The 19010-nt window shown below is 34.9% G+C and overlaps 1 protein-coding gene across 1 annotated transcript in view; it reads left to right on the forward strand.

Annotated features, from left to right (window-relative positions):
* HOOK1 (hook microtubule-tethering protein 1) overlaps window positions 1-18457 on the forward strand; it is a 71259-nt gene extending 52802 nt beyond the window's left edge. The window contains exons 11-22 of the mRNA XM_006879738.1: window positions 839-1040; window positions 1807-1917; window positions 4241-4328; window positions 4418-4478; window positions 8438-8578; window positions 8981-9074; window positions 11474-11508; window positions 11981-12063; window positions 13006-13106; window positions 14177-14278; window positions 17230-17298; window positions 18282-18457. Of these exons, the coding sequence (XP_006879800.1) occupies window positions 839-1040; window positions 1807-1917; window positions 4241-4328; window positions 4418-4478; window positions 8438-8578; window positions 8981-9074; window positions 11474-11508; window positions 11981-12063; window positions 13006-13106; window positions 14177-14278; window positions 17230-17298; window positions 18282-18452 (1258 nt within the window). The 3' untranslated portion in view covers window positions 18453-18457. The remainder of the gene's footprint in view (window positions 1-838; window positions 1041-1806; window positions 1918-4240; window positions 4329-4417; window positions 4479-8437; window positions 8579-8980; window positions 9075-11473; window positions 11509-11980; window positions 12064-13005; window positions 13107-14176; window positions 14279-17229; window positions 17299-18281) is intronic.
* The last annotated feature ends 553 nt before the right edge of the window (window positions 18458-19010 follow it).

The raw sequence follows: 19010 nt of genomic DNA on the forward strand, positions 1-19010 counted from the left end.
GGAAAATCTGCAGATACTATTATTGCATTTCAATAGCAAGAAGACAAAGATTCTCACCACTGGGCCAACTAGCAGCATGATAGAAGGAGAAGAAATTGAGGTTAACAGTGACAGTTTGCTTGGCTCCACAATCAACTCTTGGCACCAGCAGTTAGGAAATCAAAAGACTAATTGTATTGGGTAAATCTGCTATCAGGAACCTTTCCAGAGTACTGAGAAGCACTGATGTCAGTCTAGAGACTGAGATACTCCTTTTTCAGGTCATGGTCTTCACAGTTACATGTTACACATCAGAGAGCTAAGGATGACAGAAGAATTGATGCCTTCGAGTGGTGGTGCTGGAGAAGAGTCTTGAACTGCCAAGGGGGGAAAAAATATTGTTGGGTTTTGGAGAGGGTGAAACCAAGTTTCTCCTTGGAGGCTAGGATTTTGAAGTTCCATCTTCTAATACTTTGGGCCAATGGCCAGGAGGGACCAGTCCTTGGAGAAGGACATCATTCTCGAAAGGTTGGAGGGAGAGTGGAGAGGAAGACCCCAGGTGAGATGTATTGACACAGTACTTGGGACAATGAGAGTAAGTGTGTTGGAGTCAGAGAGACTGGCACAGGACAAGGCAGACTTCAGAGCTGTTGTATATGAGGTTGCAATGAGTTTCATTGATTGACTGTTTTTAGGCATGAATGAGTTTATCAATTTCTCACCAAGTTTAGAGTATCTGGCTTTCTTTTTATTTCTCTTTGTACTGTAGTCAATTGATAGATTATTTGGGAAATTTGTTTTACAGCAGAATAAATTCTTAGGTCTAATTGTTTAGTGATAATCATTTTTATTATTATAGGGCAACCTCTGATAAAGCAAATAAACTGGAATCAACAGTTGAGATCTATCGTCAGAAACTACAAGATCTAAATGACCTTCGCAAGCAGGTGAAGAGTTTACAAGAAACAAACATGATGTATATGCATAATACAGTCAGTCTAGAGGAAGAGTTAAAGAAGGCAAATGCAGCTCGTACACAATTAGAAACCTACAAAAGACAGGTAAGAAAAATTTTGATCAATAAAATAACTATCAACTTAGTTATTCTGTTTTATTTAGTCTAATAAAATGTTACTGTAGATATATTTTATTCACAGTCTACTGTGAATGCAGAATTGTTAGAGACTCTGTGTAATTTTAATTCAAAGATTGAAAATTGAGTTTTAATTTTGCCAATATTTTAGCTTTTTATTGCCTTTTGCCTTGGTATTGTTTAGTAGTATTTCTGGGAACAAGGTATATATGCATAAAAATTAGAGATATAACCAAAAATATTATTTTGCTATTTGTAATACAACCTAGAGAAACATTAGAGTAAGAGGCTGATATTTTTGGCTAAATTATCATTGAGTAGTTAAACAATTTGTTATTCTTATTGTATGCTAGTTTCCAAAAATATTTAAACTGTAATCTTAGTGTAAATATCTTATTTTCAGGTCAAGTTTCTCATTTACTCAACTCAGGGTAAACTGATCAATATTATGGTTAGTTTCCGACTTCAGGATGTTACAAAGAAATGCACTTTGTGACCATTTTCTATTTGTATTTTCTCATTAGTAGTATGTACTATATAAAACCTTTGTAAGCTTATACATAATGTTTTTAATTTGTTGTTGTACTGCTATTAAAAGGCAATACTAATTAAAAAGGAAAAACAAGAATTCAGCTTAAACTTACTTAGAAAGCTGTTTTAACAGAACCTCATTGTTTGTTGAGATGCCTGCATATACTCTTCTTTTGTTGATGTTTACTTCTGTTTTGACAAAGGTTCAAGATCTTCATAATAAACTTTCTTCAGAATCCAAAAGGGCAGACACACTAGCATTTGAAATGAAACGACTTGAGGAAAAGCATGAAGCTTTAATTAAAGAAAAGGAGGTAAATATAATTGTTAAGGACTGTCTCCCGCCTTTTAATTTTATACTGCCTTTACTGCTCTTTGAATGGTAGTGGAATCTATCAGTCCTTCTGGTGTCTTCCCCAAAATTGATTTGTTGGTGTAAAATAGTTTTGCAATGGTGGCTAGCATTTCTTTATAAAGTTTTTTACAAGTTTCCTTTACAAAGAAAGAATTCTCAGCTCCTTTGTCATGTGTCTTGGTGCCTGGTTTTCTAACTTGTTTTTTTAGGTGCCATCGAATTGACTACGACTCATAGTGACCTTATGAATAATGGATCTCACCATGCCCTAACCTGTGCCATTCTCATCATCCCTGATACACTTGAACCCATTGTTGCATTTACTGGGTCGCTTCATCTTGTCTTTTCCTTTGCTTACCCTCTACTTTTCTGACTGGCCCCTCCTAACAACACACTCAAAGTATAGAAGTCAAAACTTTACCATCATTGTCTCCTAGAAGCACTCTGATTGTACTTTCCCCAAGAAAGTTTTGTTCATTCTTTTTAGCAGCATAAGATATTCAGTGTTGTTTTCCATAAAACGCAGAGGCATCATTTATTCTTCTGCCATCCTTATCCAGTGTCTAACTAACTTTCACATGCATAGCGGTAATTGAAAAAGACCATGCCCTGGATCAGGTGAACTTTATTCTTTAACATCACTGTTGCTTCGCACCGTGGAGAGGTGCATGGTGGCAGACTTTTTCCTCAGTGCAACTCATCTATTAAGTTCTGCTGGTACCACATGTGTTGATTTTGGATCCAAGCAAATCAAACTGTTGACAGCTTCAATCTTTTCTTCATCTTTCATGATGTTGTCTTTTAGCCCAGTGGTGAGAATTTTTGTTTTCTTGATGTTGAGTTATAATTTATACCGAAGGCTGTAATCTCTAATCTTCCACAGCATTTCAAGTCTTCTCTTTCAACAAGCAAGATTGTGTCATCTGCATAACGCAGGTTTTGATGAGTCTTGTTCCATTCTCAATGCCACATTGCTGTTCATACAGTCTTCATGAAGACTTCTAAGTTATTTGCTCAGCATACACAATAGGTATGGGAAAAGGATACAGCCTTGACACACACCTTTCTGGACTTTAAACCATACATTATTCCCTTCTTTGTTGGCACAACAGCTTCTTAGTCTGGGTATAGAATTCATATGAACATAATTAAGTGTTCTGGGATTTCCATTCTTTTCTATGTTAGCCACAATTTGTTGTGATCCCCACAGTCAAATGCTTTATCATAGTTTATAAAATATAAATAGACATCCTTCTGGTATTCTCCCTTTACCCAAGATCCATCTGACATCAGCAATGATATCCCTAGTGGCATAGCCTCTTCTAACTCCAGCTTGAATTTCTGTCCGTTCTCTGTCAGTGTACTATTTTAATAATTTTTTAATTATCTTCAACAGGATATTACTTGTGATATTAGTGATAATGTTTAATAATTTCCACATTCTGTTGAATCACTTTCTTTGAGAGTGAGAGAAAATATGGAATTCCTCCATTCAGTAGGCCAGATAGCTATCTTCCAAATTTCTTGAACACATCAGGACTGTGTCTGTTTGTTGAAATATCCCAGCTGGTATCTCGTCATTTTCTGTGACCTTATTTTTTTACCAATGTCTTCATTGCAGCTTGAACTTCTTCCCTTAGTACCATTGGTCCTCAGGCACATCTTCAGAAATATACTAGATCAGTCAATTCTTATGGTCAGGAAAGACACTAAAAATTGCAGTAGAACATCAAAAAGCCAAAACAAGGGGAAGAAATGTCAAAATATAGGAGGTGATTTCAGAGGGAAGCTCAAAAATACAAAAGAAGTAGCATAACAAAATGTGCAAACTGCTAGAATTAAAAAATTAAAAGAGAAGAATTTCTCAGCATTTCTCAAGCTGAATAAATGAGAACCAGATTCGAGCCTCAGTTGGCCGTACACTAAACATACTTTGGGCAAAATCTTGAATGAGCCAGGTAGCATCAAAAGGAAAGGTTTCCATTTTAATTGTTGTTATGTGCCATCAAGTCGCTTGCAACTCATAGCGACTCTATGTACAACAGCCCTAAACTCTACTCTGTCCTGTGCCAGATGCACTGTCTCTGACACTCCCATCCCGATTACCCCAGTCACTGAATCAATCCACCTCATAGAGGGCCTTCCTCTCCTGTGCTGTCCCTCCACTCCATTTTAATTAAGTAACTATTATTAATTTGTTCAGATACATTAGTGTAAGCATAGACTGATTTGTATATGGGCAGAATGAAATATTCTTCTGACCTCAATAATTCTTTTTTTAGAGACTAATAGAGCAGCGTGATACCCTAAAAGAAACAAATGAAGAACTTCGATGCTCACAAGTACAGCAGGATCACCTAAACCAAGCAGGTGGATTTTGTTGGATGTAGATAAGTTTTTTTCTTCTTCTTAGTTGTAGACATACTATAATAGTTTATAATCTGGTTTTTGTTGTATAGGTACATCTGCCACAAAAAGTTACGAGAATCTTGCTGCTGAAATTATGCCAGTGGAATACAGGTACATTTGTTTTTATTCATTGATAGCCCACATTTAAAAATACTATAAATGTAATTTCTTTAGTAAATCTCTAGCCTTTAAAACTTTTTATTTTTAACAGTTTTATAAACTACTTTATCTTAACACATATTTTCTAAGGCAGATTATTGTTACTACCAGAAGAATCTTTAATCAGAGTGAAAGAATTTGAATACTATTATCTGGTTTTCATGGAATAACCTTTTTCTTGGGTTGAAATTATTGTTTCCTTTTCTTTAACTGTATAGAAAATTATTTCAAGACATGACTTTCAAATGTAAAAAAAATCCATTTAAAAAGATCCACATGGGTAGAAATTAGGAACTATATATAGGTAATTGCTATAGATAATACAATTATAGGATTCTTGTCACTAACCTGTTGGCCTAGTGGTTAAGGAGTTGCTCTGATAATCCAGAGACATAAGGTTCAGATCCATTAGTGACTCTTCGGAAAAAGATGAGCATTTTCCTCCCACACAGTTTACAACCTTTGAAAACCTGCTGGTGGGTCAGCTATGAGTTCTTTTCAACTTGAGCATTTAACAGCATAAATCACAACAGTGTGAAATGGATTATATAAAGATCGAAATCTTAGGGATGAGTTGAGACACTTGATGGCACATAACTACATGCATACCTGATGAAATACAGGTATAATACTAACATCATCTGTGGAAAGAGTTGATGAGAAACTCCGTATCAACAGTCAAACAAAATCAGGAACCTAATGTAGAACAGATCATCAGTTACTCATGCAAGTTCAAAATTGAAAAGTGAAAAAACTCAAACAAGTCCACAAGAACCAAATTATGGCCTATTGCAACTGAATTTATAAACTGCTTCAAGAACAGAGTTGGCTGTATTAACCCTAATAACCAAAGACCAAGCAAATTGTGGAATGACAGAAAGTACATCATCCAGGAAGAATGCAAAAAGATCATTACTAAGGGAACAGATAAAAAGGACCAAAATGGATGACAGAAGACGCTCAAACTGGCAGTGGAACAAAAACAAGTCAGAACAAAGGGAGGAAGTACTGGAATAAGATTTCAAAGGATAGCTTGAGAAGACAAAGCAAACTATTTTAATAAAATGTACAGGTGGTATTTTCCGGTCTGTCCCTCTGCCTGTCTCTCTCTCTGCAGACCAAATAATCCCACCTGGGAGACCCTTAATATGGCTGCTTAAGCTTCCTTTATAAAAAAAGAAAAAGAAACAAAAACCAAAATATACAAAGAACCTGGTGTTAGAAAACTAGCAGGAAAGAGTACATTTAACAATCTAATGAAGCCGCCAGTTGCAATACTGTTAGAGTCTATGGGCCAAATAGTGAATGATACAGAAAACATTAAAAGAACATGGGAGGAATACACAGTGTCACTATACCAAAAAGAATTGATGGATTCTGAGCACTTTAGGAAGAGCACATGATCAAGAACCAATGATAGTGAAGAAAGAAGTTCAAGTTTCACTGAAAGCATTGGTGGGAAGAAGTACATCTGTTAGAATTGCAGTCCTAGACATGTTCATTAACCTGTGCCAAAAATTTGGAAGACTACCTGGCTAACTGACTGAAATATTCTCTCTTTTTTTTTAAAAAAAGCAGTCCAGCACATTTTTAAGCAATATCATCAATATCACATGCATGTAAAATTTTACTGAAAATAATTCAAAATAGGCTTGAAAGGAATAGACTCTGCCAGGAATTCAAGCTAGACTGTGACATAAGGCATACCTATGCTGATGTTAGATGAATCTGGGCTGAAAGCAGAGAAAACCAGAAAGACACTCTATGCATTTTACTGACTATTTGAAGACATTAGACTGTGTGGATCATAACAATTACGGCTAACATTGAGAAGAGAATTGGGATTCCAAAACATTTAATTATGCTCATGCGAAACATATAAATAAACCAAAAAGCTGATGTCTGCACACAGTAAGGGAACACCAACCACATGGTTTAAAATCAAAGTGTGTCAGGATTGTAGCCTTTCTCCCTTCCTATTTGATCTGTGTGATAAGAAAATCATTTGACAAGCTGAACTTTATGAAGAACAGTGTGGAATCAGGATTGGAGGAAGATTCATCAACTGTCTATGTTATGCAAATGACACGACCTTCTCTTTCAGTAAGTGAAGAGGACTGGAAACATTTGCTACAGAAGATCAAAACTACAGCCTTCAGTATGGCTTAGATATCAACGTCCTGTGTTAGGTAGATAATAGAGCCTTGCTTTCAGGGTGTGAAAAAGATTTGAAATGCATATTTGAAGAAGATTGAAGTCTACTGCCTTCTGTATGGAATTCCATTTCCACATCAACAAAACAAAAATTGTCACCACTACAATAGGCAACATCGTGATAGTTGGAAAAAAAGATTGCTGTTGTCAATGATTTAATTTTACTTGGATCCACAATCAGCACCCATGGTGGCAACACTCAAGAAATTGAAAGGTGTTACATTAGGGAAATCTGCTCTCAAGGACCTTGGGACAGTGCCAAAGAGCAAGGATATCAGTTTAAAGACTAAGTTGAACATGATCTGAGCTTAGTACTTTCATTTGCTTCGTGTGTGTGTAAAAATTAGATAAATGACGAAGAAGCCTAAATAATAAGAAATACCTTTTGTGCAAGTGTAGGCAGCATGTGGTGGTCAAGTGTGACCTCTCTTAACCTTACAAATGGGAACAGTCTCTAATACCAATGTGCAAAATACAGAACAAATTCCTCACCTGATTCTACTAATTCCAGCACAAATCCTACTGCTCTACTACTGGTCCTGGAATTTTTTGGAATAGCCACACAAATCTCATTCTGACATTTAGGGGATTTATTAGGGAAGTTAACTTGTTGTAGGTTGGCAGCAGACAGCTTCTTGGTTGTCTTTGCAGGCCCTGTGACCTTCAACCTCACAGTTTAGGTGAATGTTACAGAATTCTCTTTGCCCTTCCTATTATGGTGTCTTCCTTCAGTCCTCCAGCAAGCTTAGGTGAAGGCCCCTGGCTCTGACTTCTTGGGACAGCAGTCTCAGGTCAGCTCTATCTCCTGTCACTCTCTGGTTCTCTGTTGAGGCAGCTGCTGCTACTTTTCTGTATATCCTGGTCTGACTCTGGTCTGACTCCTGGTAGTGAGATTTCCCATCTTTGCTGCTAAATGTGCTCTATTTTAACTTGGTGGGTTGAGACAAACAGACCAGTTCTATAATGGTGACACCGTGTTTCAAGTTCCTGCCCAATCATCTGGTGAAAGTCAAAGTCTGTGGCTAAGAAAGAGATTTTGTACAATAAAACCATGACACCACGCCTTTGAATTGTAGTTTTTACAAGGAGAATTGAATATACATACCATGGACTGCCAGGTGAACAAACAGATCTATGGAAATGCCTACAGGGCAAGGATGATGACACGTGATCTCATGTGTTTTGTGCATAATGCTGCTAGTCATTAGAATGAGGTAACACTGGGAAAAGTAGAGAGAGGGTCAGCAAAAGAGAAGAAGAGCTTGAGGGAGATGAATTGATAGAGTGACTCAACTGTGGATGAGTGTGGAGCAGATGATCTGTTTGTGCTGCTATGAGTCGTAATCAAAACAGCATATATTCTATATACAGCATTTACTGCTATTTCTAACATTGTCTAATAATATATTACACATGGCGTTTGGTAAATAATTTTAAAATTTTGTAAAAATTCACAGTATCTCTTGGGAGTTTGCATAATACATATTTAATGAAAATTTTATTTAACCCCGTACTTATACCTTAATTTAGTGCATGTTTTTTTAAATTTAGATTATAAGTACACATCATTAAAAACAAAAATTTTCAGCAATTTTAAAATGCCCGTTTGAGGAGTTGAGAGTTTCTTCTTTAAAAAAATTAAAGATGTATTAAGACTTTTTAAAAGTTAAAATACAAATTTTCCTCTTCACCATCAGGGAGGTATTTATTCGTCTGCAGCATGAAAACAAGATGCTCCGCTTACAACAGGAAGGGACTGAGAATGAACGAATTGAAGAACTTCAAGAGCAGCTGGAACAGAAGCACCGGAAAATGAATGAATTGGAAACCGATCAAAGGTGATAAGGCTTCTTCATATCCTAACACCTGGGTGATTTTATTGCCTTTTTTTTTATCTTGATTCCCTGAACTAGGAAATAGTTTTCTTAAAAATTGAAACAGAAAAAAGAAAAGTTAATTTCTACTTAGTAATATAGAACTGTAGAGAAATAGAACGAGATTTCTAATCTTTTATAGGTAAGTAACTTTTCTTAATATGAACATAACATGTTTTAGGGTAAAAGTAAATTTTTGTAGAAGTATTTGCAAGTAGCATATTTTACATATTATACCTATCTTACCATTTTTATTGCTGTTAAATATTTTATGTGCTCAGTTACTCAAATATACCTTTAAATTATAGCCCTTTAATTACTTTCACTTTTAATACAAATAAATATATCTGACTCATCTTACAATAGGCTGAGTCAAGAGCGCATTCGAGAATTGCAGCAGCAGATTGAGGACCTCCAGAAATCTTTACAGGAGCAAGGTACCAAGTCTGAAGGTGAAAGTGTAAGTAACTTAGAAATAATGATAATTCATTATGTATAGACACTCCTCAACAGCAGATCCTGATGCTCAAATGAGTCCAGTATTTGAATGCACTGACCTTATTGGCGGCATCATTAAATACCATATAAATCTACATAACAGAGGCAGTGTTTGCCGTCTTGAAGCCTATAAAGTGGTAACATATATCCTGGTGGCCTAGTGGTAAGGAGTTGAGCCGCCAGCCTAAAGGTTCATGGTTCAATCCACCAACTGTTTCATAACAAAAAGATGGATAGCCTTTTTCCTTGCAATTTACTGTCTGTGAAAACCCATCGGGTGATTAACTGTGGGTCTGTTCCAACTCAAGGATATATAACAACAGTAATTCCTCTCCACTGTTTCATGGTAATTGCATGGTAATTTCTGATTGAGAACGTGTTACAAGTGAGGCCTTTATAATTCCGCTTGAGGTCCAACAGTGCTGACCTGAGGAAAAACCAAAATGGGTTTTATCAGCAATCACAATTGAGAAAAATATCCATAGGAAATTAGAGACTGACATAATTAGTTTCGCCGAAAGAATATTTAAAGTGTCACTTTTCTTTCCTTCTTCCTCACACACTGACTCGTGTCTTGCCATTTTTTGAGGCCAGACATAACAGGAACTTACAGGACCTCAAATTTGGCCTAACACTGAAAATACCAAGCAATTTTTTTTTCAATTTTTTTTAGAGTCTCCATATGTGTAGGAAAAAGGGGATAAGGATATTTCTTTTTTATAAATTTCATTGAAAACAACAGCTAAAATCGAAGGGCTAATTGTGTGTGTTAGATAATGATTAAAATTAGAAAAATTAGGTGATTATACCTGTGTTGATGGAGAAGGAAACCATGCAGAATAAGTGAAGGAATAAAAAGAGATTAGAAGGGTAGCAGCATTTCCTTTCTGTATTTTTTAGTCTATATATGATTTTTCCTTTTTGCCTTGGGGGCTTCAAAAATAGAAATCATCTTATGCATGGCATCCTCTCATATGTGCATATATTCGGTATTGTAAACTCTCTAAAAGAAATATTTTTAAGCCATACATGGGAATACTTTTAAAATTTAATCCATTTGGGGAACTAAATTTTGAACTAAAATACATAGCAGGGTTTAGGGCTCTTGTACATAGGGTCGCTATGAGTTGCAGGTGACTCGACAGCACATAACAACAATAACAACAAATCATCCTTCTGTTTTTACAATAATGGATGTATGCAGTATTTGTCCTTATGAGACTGAGTTCTCTCAGCATAATGATCTTCAGTGTCTCCCAAGTTATGTAGTATTTTTTGAAATTGTTGCTCCTACATGTTCCGTAGTATTCCATTGTGTGAATGTACCACAGCTTTTTAATCCATTCAGTTGTGGTTGGACATATGGGCTGTATCTGTGTTCTTGCAATGGTGAATAATGCTCCCTATGAACATTGTTTTACAGATCTCTGTGTCTCAGTTCTGATTTTGGGGGCTTAAAACTAGTAAAATATGTATTGAGACCCAAGGGTGGAAGGGAATAGAGGTGTGAAAATGGGTAGAAGCGAAAGCACAGAGTGCTTTACAGTGGTGGGTGGAGGGAAATGGTTGAAGGAAATGGGAAGGATCCAGTGAGGACCTGAAAAGACGGGTTAACAATGAGCAAAGTCCAGTGGTGATTGATTGTATAAAATGCAATGCATGAGAATGAGTGTGTGAAACAGTATGAATGAAGAACAATGTGAAACACAATGTTTATGAACTTTGTGAGCATACCAGTTTAAAATTTTTTTTTAAAAAAGTGTTCAAATTGTATTTCAGATTACATATATTAAAACTTTGAGCAATTTGGTAAATGCAGAACTGCTATTGTAATTTAAATAGCTTTTGAAGGGAAAATTTTATTTCTATTTTTTTAAAGAAAATCTAGTTGCTTCATTAACAGTATTGTTTACTTTTATAATAATATAAAATTGGTAATTACATTAAAATGTTTGAATTTATAATGTAAATTTTTTGAAATAATTAATTCAGTCCTTTGCTTATTCTTTGTTATAAGTTTAAAACCATAAAAATCTATATTTTAAATAAATAATTCCCTAGGTGTCTAAATATTCGATACTCCTAAGTATATCACATTCAGCTCTTAATTGCTATTTCATACACTTTAAAATAAATTGGAAATATAAGGATTTGTTTTCCTATTTTTCTGTTTCATTCTCTTTTTTTGCTTTGAAGTTTTACAACCTTCAATGTCAGGTTTTCCTAAGTATTTTTTTAGTAGTAAAATACTCTTAAATATTTGTATTAACAGTACACTTCCAAAAGGAGATTCGAAGTTTTTGATATCTAGTAAACCTTACCAAGATAAACTTTTATAGCATCTTTTCTTTAATTTTATAGTCCAGCAAATTAAAGAAGAAGTTGGAAGCACATATGTAAGTAAAGCTGATGTTTCACTTCTAGAACTAATAATCCTTTTCTGATTTTGTGTAGTCAAGGAAGTATCTTAATACTAAATTGAATGATAATCACTGCCAAAAACAGAAGATAAAAAACTCTGCTAAAAGACTTAGTCTATTCTCAATAATCCCAAACTCCACCATTTTTCTGCATTTTAAAAGGCATATAGCTATCACAGTTAGATTATGTAAAAATATGGAGTGTTAATATTAAGAAATATTTCCATTTACTTTCTTGGAAATGAGAATGACAAGGGAAAATAACCTTAAAATTTTTAGCAGCACCAGTATGCTAGGTAGTTTACATCCTCACATCACCTTTTAGAGCTTAGGTGTCATTTCCATTTCACAGGTAAGAGACTAAAGGTCCACAACTGATGTGTTACATAGAGCTTTCATTCTTAGATCTGTTTGACTCCAAAGCCCCATGCTTTTTCCACTACTTTAGGGAAAAGCTAACAGAGGTCCATGAAGAATTACAGAAGAAACAAGAGCTCATTGAAGATCTTCAGCCAGATGTAAACCAGAATGGTACGTAATCATAAGAATATGAATCAGATGATATGTAAGAACTTACTACATTTAGTGGAAAGATTCAAGACTTTATATATAAAGTCTTTGAATACACAGTTATAGAAATTGAAAATAACTATTATAATTTTAAATGTTGTTATTTAGGAATCTTGAAACAAAAAATAGAAATTTGATAAAGTGAACACATTGATAGGAATATGAAACACTTCAGAATGTAATAGAACTCATAATAGGAAAACATAAATAATTAATGATTTCATATTAGATAACCCTCAGCTTCAAAATAGCGTGTAAAGGTGCAGCCTGTTTGGTTAGCAACATCACATGTTATGGAGACTGTGCCACCTAAGACTGTCATAATAATGCATCAGATAATACACAGAACTATAAAACAAACATCAACATCTAGAAAGAGTGAGCTTTCTTAAAACAGTCAACTCTACAAGTCCAAAAGTTCAAGATTGGCTCAAAACTAAAAATGAAAAAAGAGGGAAACCATCTGAATGAAGGTAGAAAATCCAGGGAAGAAATCAGGAAATATTGACACATTGTGGGCTACACTGAGTGCATCAAACAGTTTGTGTATAAACTATTGATTAGAAAACCAATTTCTTAAATAAGCTTTCACCTAAAACACAGAATGTTTGTAAGAAAAAATATGTAGAAGTAATGCTTTAGTTTTCTTACTGTGATTGTGCACACTTTGTACTATTTATTTGCTCATTGATGTATTAAAAAGGAGAAAAAGAGCTAAATAAATAAGTAATGTATTGATTGTAGTTAAAAAGATCTAGATGAAGGATGAAGAAGTGGAAATTTTTTTAAGTTCCCTTGCTAGTCTCTCAAAAAATAATTATTACTAGTACAGTGTTTTGTGTGAGGATAAAGTATCTTGAAAAAGAAGTCATTAGTAATGTCTTATTTCATTCTCATTAATAGTACAAAAGATCAGTGAGCTTGAAGCTGCTCTTCAGAAGAAAGATGAAGATATGAAAGCCATGGAGGAAAGATATAAAATGTATTTGGAGAAAGCAAGAAATGTGAGTAGTTTAGCTTTCAGAATGCAAGTCTTTATGACTCATGTTCTGCAATTCACTTTGTTTGCTGCCGTTTCTGCCACTGAGTCAGGATGCTTTACTTCCCCCCCCCCATCAAAATGTATTTTATAATAGAAAAGCTCATAAGAGGTAACTAAAATCCAACAATGTTGTCCAAACATTTAAATCAATCTTCACGGTGAGTACCCAGTTGTGCAACCTAAAATAGTGTAGGCCCTTTTCCCATTCACCATCCACATCCTATTAAATTTATGTCTCTAAACCTCTGCATAATACAAAAATATTCTCAAAATAAGGAGGATACATGCAATTTTTACATTAAATCAGTGCATTATAAAGATAATTAGCTGGTATAATCTTTCAAAAAATTAGGAAGTAACTTTTTTTTTGGTTGATAACAAATACCATGTGGGACAATCCCAGACCATCTAGCTCATTCCCGTAACATCAGTGAAAAGTGATTCAAACTCTAAAGCATGATATTTGGAACACCTTATCTCGTTAAATTAAGAGTAAAGGAGTCATTCTTTATGCACAAAAGAAATGATCTGGATATATTTTGGATAAATTTTGCTTTTCTTAGCTGCTTTACTTTTGATTTCCTCTCCTTGCTTTTCAGGTTCCTGGTGTGTCTTCACATTGGCCCTCACACTTTCTCAGTCTAACTTATCAGCATCAAATAAAACAGTGTGACTCTTAGGAACCGTATACACATTGACCATATTACTTTACTTAAGAAAAATCACTAGATAATATATGGCAACTAGCTCTTAAAATTAATATTTTGCCTTTCATGAAAATTGAGTTTTTAAAGCTTTTTTATACTTAGTCTAGATGACATAATTAAACATTATTTAGCCAAATCTTTACTTAATAAAATTCTTTTTCTGTATTTCACTGTCTATAAGTATTATTCTCAAAAATCTTTCATTTTGATGAATTACTATATGTATTTTGTAATTATTATTTTATCTTAGAGAATGCTAATGTGCTATTTACTGAATAAAACAAATTTTATGTGAGAGTTTTAAATATTTTTTCCCTTTAAACAGGTAATAAAAACTTTAGATCCCAAATTAAATCCGGCATCAGCTGAAATAATGCTACTTAGAAAACAATTGTCAGAGAAAGAAAGACGTATTGAGATTCTAGAGGTAAAATTTCCATTTTTGCTGATTTTTTTATTATTCTGCATAATCTTATTCTATTTACCATTGTCAACTCTCATAGGAAGTTGGAAATGGATTTTGGCTCTTGGTATGTTTATTATAAAAGATTGTCATCATCTCCCAGTCCTGGTCTCTGTAGAGTTTATGTACTCTGTTTATATGTTGCATTGTATCACTTTCCCTCTTTAACATCCAATGACATAGATATATATAATTTTCTGGTAGAGTATTCCTCTAAGCCCTTTATTATGATGATGATGATGATGATGATGATGATGATGATGATTCTAGTTTATTTACAAAATTCAAAGACATTGTTTTCACACCAGATTTCTTCCAATTTCCCTCACACCCAACAATCCCATAATTAATCCCCCAACCCCCCTTACATCCTCATCCCTCTGCTTCCACCTTCCACCCCTCTTGGATCCTCATACTCATTCTACAATAATGTTTGTATACAGTATTTGTTCTTGTGGGACTGAGTTAGTTCACTCAGCATAATGCTCTCCACTCCCTCCCAAGTTGGGTAATAATTTACAAAATACTAAGTATTGTTGTATTCCATTGTATGAATGTACCATAATTTCCCAATCCATTTGATTGTGGTTGAACGTCTGGGCTGTTTCCATGTTCTTGGGATGATGGGTAACACTGCTAAGAACATTTTTAAAAATTCTGCTAAGATTTCATTCATAAATTATTCTTACCTTTTAAAAATGGTGCCATGTTAAACCAGCTTCATCTTTGTCTTCCTGAGCTAATGTTATGTAATCCACTGTCTAATGAGGAGAAAATGGGCCAGAAGGGCACACAAAGCCATGAACATCTCTCTGAAAGGGCCAGAAGGAGTAAGAATAGCCCAGCTCCTCACTACCCCAAAGCAGAAAGCAGATAAAGAGCCCATAGCCCTGCCTCATGGTGCCTGTAGAAGCCCAGCAGCAGCAAGAGGTTAATTTATTTGTTGCTGACTCACAGATTTCACAGTTATGGTACCAACAGTGGGGTTTATTACAGATGGAAGTAAGTGGAGGAGGCATAGAATATCTCACAATGGGGTTTATTAGGGAAGTGAGTGTAGGAAGCATAGAATATCTCACAATACAAGTCCAGGCTTTTAGCCCAGCAGTTCCAAGGCACAATTCCTCAATAAGTCCAGTCTCTGGTTTCAGTTCAGCAGTCAAATCCAAGTCATTCAGCAAGGTTTGCCCTAGAGGAGTTAAAAGTCAGCTTCTCCTTCAAACATCTGGCAAGATGTCTGACATACAGCCAAACAGTAACTGTGGCCCACCCAAATGCAGGTCACAGTCTCTCCACCACCTGAGACTCGCTTTCACCAGGATCTTACTGCCACAAGTTTTGCTTGCCTCAAGCCTTGCTGCCCAGTGTAGTAAGCACTCATCTATCCTCCTAGCCCACACCTGCTGATGATTTGCAAGCCCATGTATCTGACATTAAGGTAGCTGGAGACCAGAGCCTAAATGGCTAAAAAAGACAAATTTTAGGCTACCACCACACCACCAAATTGAAAAATTAGGTCTGTTAGAGTAGTTAGCTTTGCTTGCAGAAATTGAGGAGAAGTGAAACACCTGGTGCAGAAAATTAAACACTGTCGCCTTCAGTATGGATTGCATCTCAAATTCAACAAAACAAAAATTCCCACTACTGGACCTATAGGCAACATTGATAGTTGGAGAAAAGATTCAAACTATCACCAACTTCATATTACTTGGATCCATAATCAATACACTTAGTACTATCAATCAGAAAATCAGGAGAAAGTCTGGAAAAGTCTCCAAAGTTAGGGACTTTGGAGTCAGGGACCTGTCCAGATTATTAAGGAGCAGTGATATGAGTTTGAGGACTAAGGTGCACCTGATTCCGACCATAGTCTTTTGAATCACTTGCTTTATATTTGAGAGCTGAACAATAAATAAGGATGATAGAATAAGTGATGCCTTTGAGCTGTAGTGTTGGAGGAGAGTGCAGAATATCCCATGGACTACCAAAAGAAAAGAAAAAAAACACACAGGTATTTCTTGGAGAAGATGAAGCCAGATTGCTCCCCAGAAGCAAGGATGGTGAAGCTTCGTCTCACATTAGGCATGTTGCAAGGAGAGGCTGTTCTTTGGAGAAATAAATCATGGTTGGAAAGGTGGAAGGGCGACAAATGAAAGGAAGACCCTCACGCAAACGGTGGATTTCCAGTGACTGCCGCAATGGGCTCAAGTGTGTCAGAGATTGTGAGGTTGTCAGAGGATAGGATAGGGTTCAGATCTGTTGTCCATAGAGTCACTATGAGTTGTGCTTGACTAACAAGAGTAATTAAAAATATGTCAGACTGTAGGATGACAACTCTTGCCACAAGGGACCTTTAATACAGGCCACCATGACTTGAGAAATGGAAAATTGGCGTCTAGTTATATAGGGATTTTAAAACAATTTTTCTCGTTATTTTTTACTGTTTATAAATGCAGATCCACCGTTTTGTTACCTTAGCTAGTTGTCACTTTATACTATACCCAAAGGAGGCAGAAGGAAGATAACTTTATTCTGCCAGTCCTAGATTCTGGTTTTTCCTAATAGTCTTTTTAGGTAACATTTCTTCACTATCCCTTTACATTTTGACTATTTTTGAGTCTCACATATTTCTTCTTCAAAGTTTCTCAATAATGAGTATATTGAAGAAATTCTTTTTTTTAAATTTTATTTTAAATTTTAATGAACATTTACATAGATTTTGCATTTCCATTCATTCATTGTTGCACTTTTCTCCCTGCCCACCCCTCCCCCCAATTCGCTTGTCTCTTTGAAAAGTAAAAGGAAAATTCTTTAATTGGTATACAATCCCCACACACACCTCCATCCCGAGAAATTATTTATTATTTGTAATGCTTGAAGTGGTTTCTGTAATTTTTAACAATTCTCTTTTCCAGAGTGAATGTAAAGTAGCAAAATTCCGTGACTATGAAGAAAAACTCATTGTATCTGCCTGGTATAATAAGGTGTGTTGAAATTCATCTAATGATGAAGAGATCTTGAATAATGATAAAGATTTCTAGAATAGTCTTTTTTGAACTTTTTGACTAAGAGTCAGGACTGCATCTTTTTTATCATCAATAAGTATGCATGAAGGTTTATGTATAAGAGTTACTGGATTGCATGCTTTGTGCACAGATATTTTCTGTTGTATTTTTCTATATTTTTAAATGTTGCTTATAACAAAGGAGTTGATTTTATGTTTTAGGAATATGTGCCCATCTTTAGTTGAATCATATTTAGCTCGTGATGTATAAGTGTAAAAGTTAATCTTCTTTTAAGTTATTTACTTGAACTAAAACATTTAAATTTCAGTCCAGAAAATGTTTCTGAAATGGGAGGGAGGAAGAATTCCAGAAATACTGATAACTGTGTAATACAAAATCAAACAGAGCTTATACTTAAAATTTATTTTCAAATTCTTTAAGGTACTTCACTGTGTCTTTTACTGTGTATATCTTTTTAATCAGTAGAATATACATCAGTATTGTCTGATAATATAAAATATAAAATAATATGAAATACTACTTAAGTTATTACTTATTTAGTGTTTCAAATCTGTCACTTTACAGACTATGCACACTAGTTTAGCTACATAGAATTAGTTGTCCTTCCTTAAACATACATTAGTTATTAAAATCTAAGATTGGAAACTGTATATTAATGTCTTTGTTCCTCAGTGATCTTTAGATATGCAAATCAGTGAAAATAATAGACTATTATTTCATCCATTTTTCAGCATAGGTTTGTCTATGTTCTAAATACTGGACTAGTTCTACAGAACTGATTCACTTCTCAATCCTCCTTTTTTTCCTATAGTAATAAGGATCTCTCCAGCCTTATAGTATTGTTTTGAGAAATAAATGACTGTGTACGTGAAAATCACTTTGCAAACTAGATAGTGTGTAGGACTATTTAGCCATATTATTACCTGTTTTTATTTTTCCAGAGTCTGGCATTCCAGAAATTGGGAATGGAATCTCGACTGGTGAGCAGCAGTGGTACTTGTAAAGACCCCAGTGCCTTTACGCCTGCACGTTCGTTCCTAGCACAGCAACGGCAGATCACCAACTCCAGACGAAATGTCTCTGTTAAAGTTCCTGCTGCAACATCTGATTAAACTGCTAGGGAAAACATAAACAGAAGTGCCCTTAAAAACTTTATACCTTTCTACTGACTTCCATGCTGTAAAGATAATAATGCTAAATGTCAGCTTCTTTCAAGTCAAAATTCATCAAACTAATTTCACTACCCAATTTTGAAAACAAAGTGAGAATTAGCTATCTCTTTTGGGAGAGCACATTTGAATAACTAGAAGATGTAAATAGGCACACGCCTTGAACATATTTGTCTTTTGAGAGTATTATACTTACATGTTAATTCTGTGAATTTTAATCTTTTTGTTCTAGTAATTTGGTTAATTTGTGGTATGTAATTAATAATCTATAATTTTAAAACGTTTTTATTATTTTGATCTTGAGGTAGGTGTGTAGAGAGAGCTGTACAAAGGTGGTTTCTCTGACTTGGTTTATTCAAGTTTCCTGTCCTGCTAATTCTGTCATTGAATAAATAACTTTTAATCATGTCATTGAAGATAGAACTTTTGGAAGACAACTGTTGAAATTATGTTAATCATAGTAAAAGTGATAATTGGAAAGTTAGATTATTCCGAAAAGCT

Source organism: Elephantulus edwardii, unplaced genomic scaffold (genome assembly GCF_000299155.1).
Source record: "Elephantulus edwardii isolate Elephantulus edwardi_28Jun2011 unplaced genomic scaffold, EleEdw1.0 scaffold00005, whole genome shotgun sequence".
NCBI lineage: Eukaryota > Metazoa > Chordata > Mammalia > Macroscelidea > Macroscelididae > Elephantulus > Elephantulus edwardii.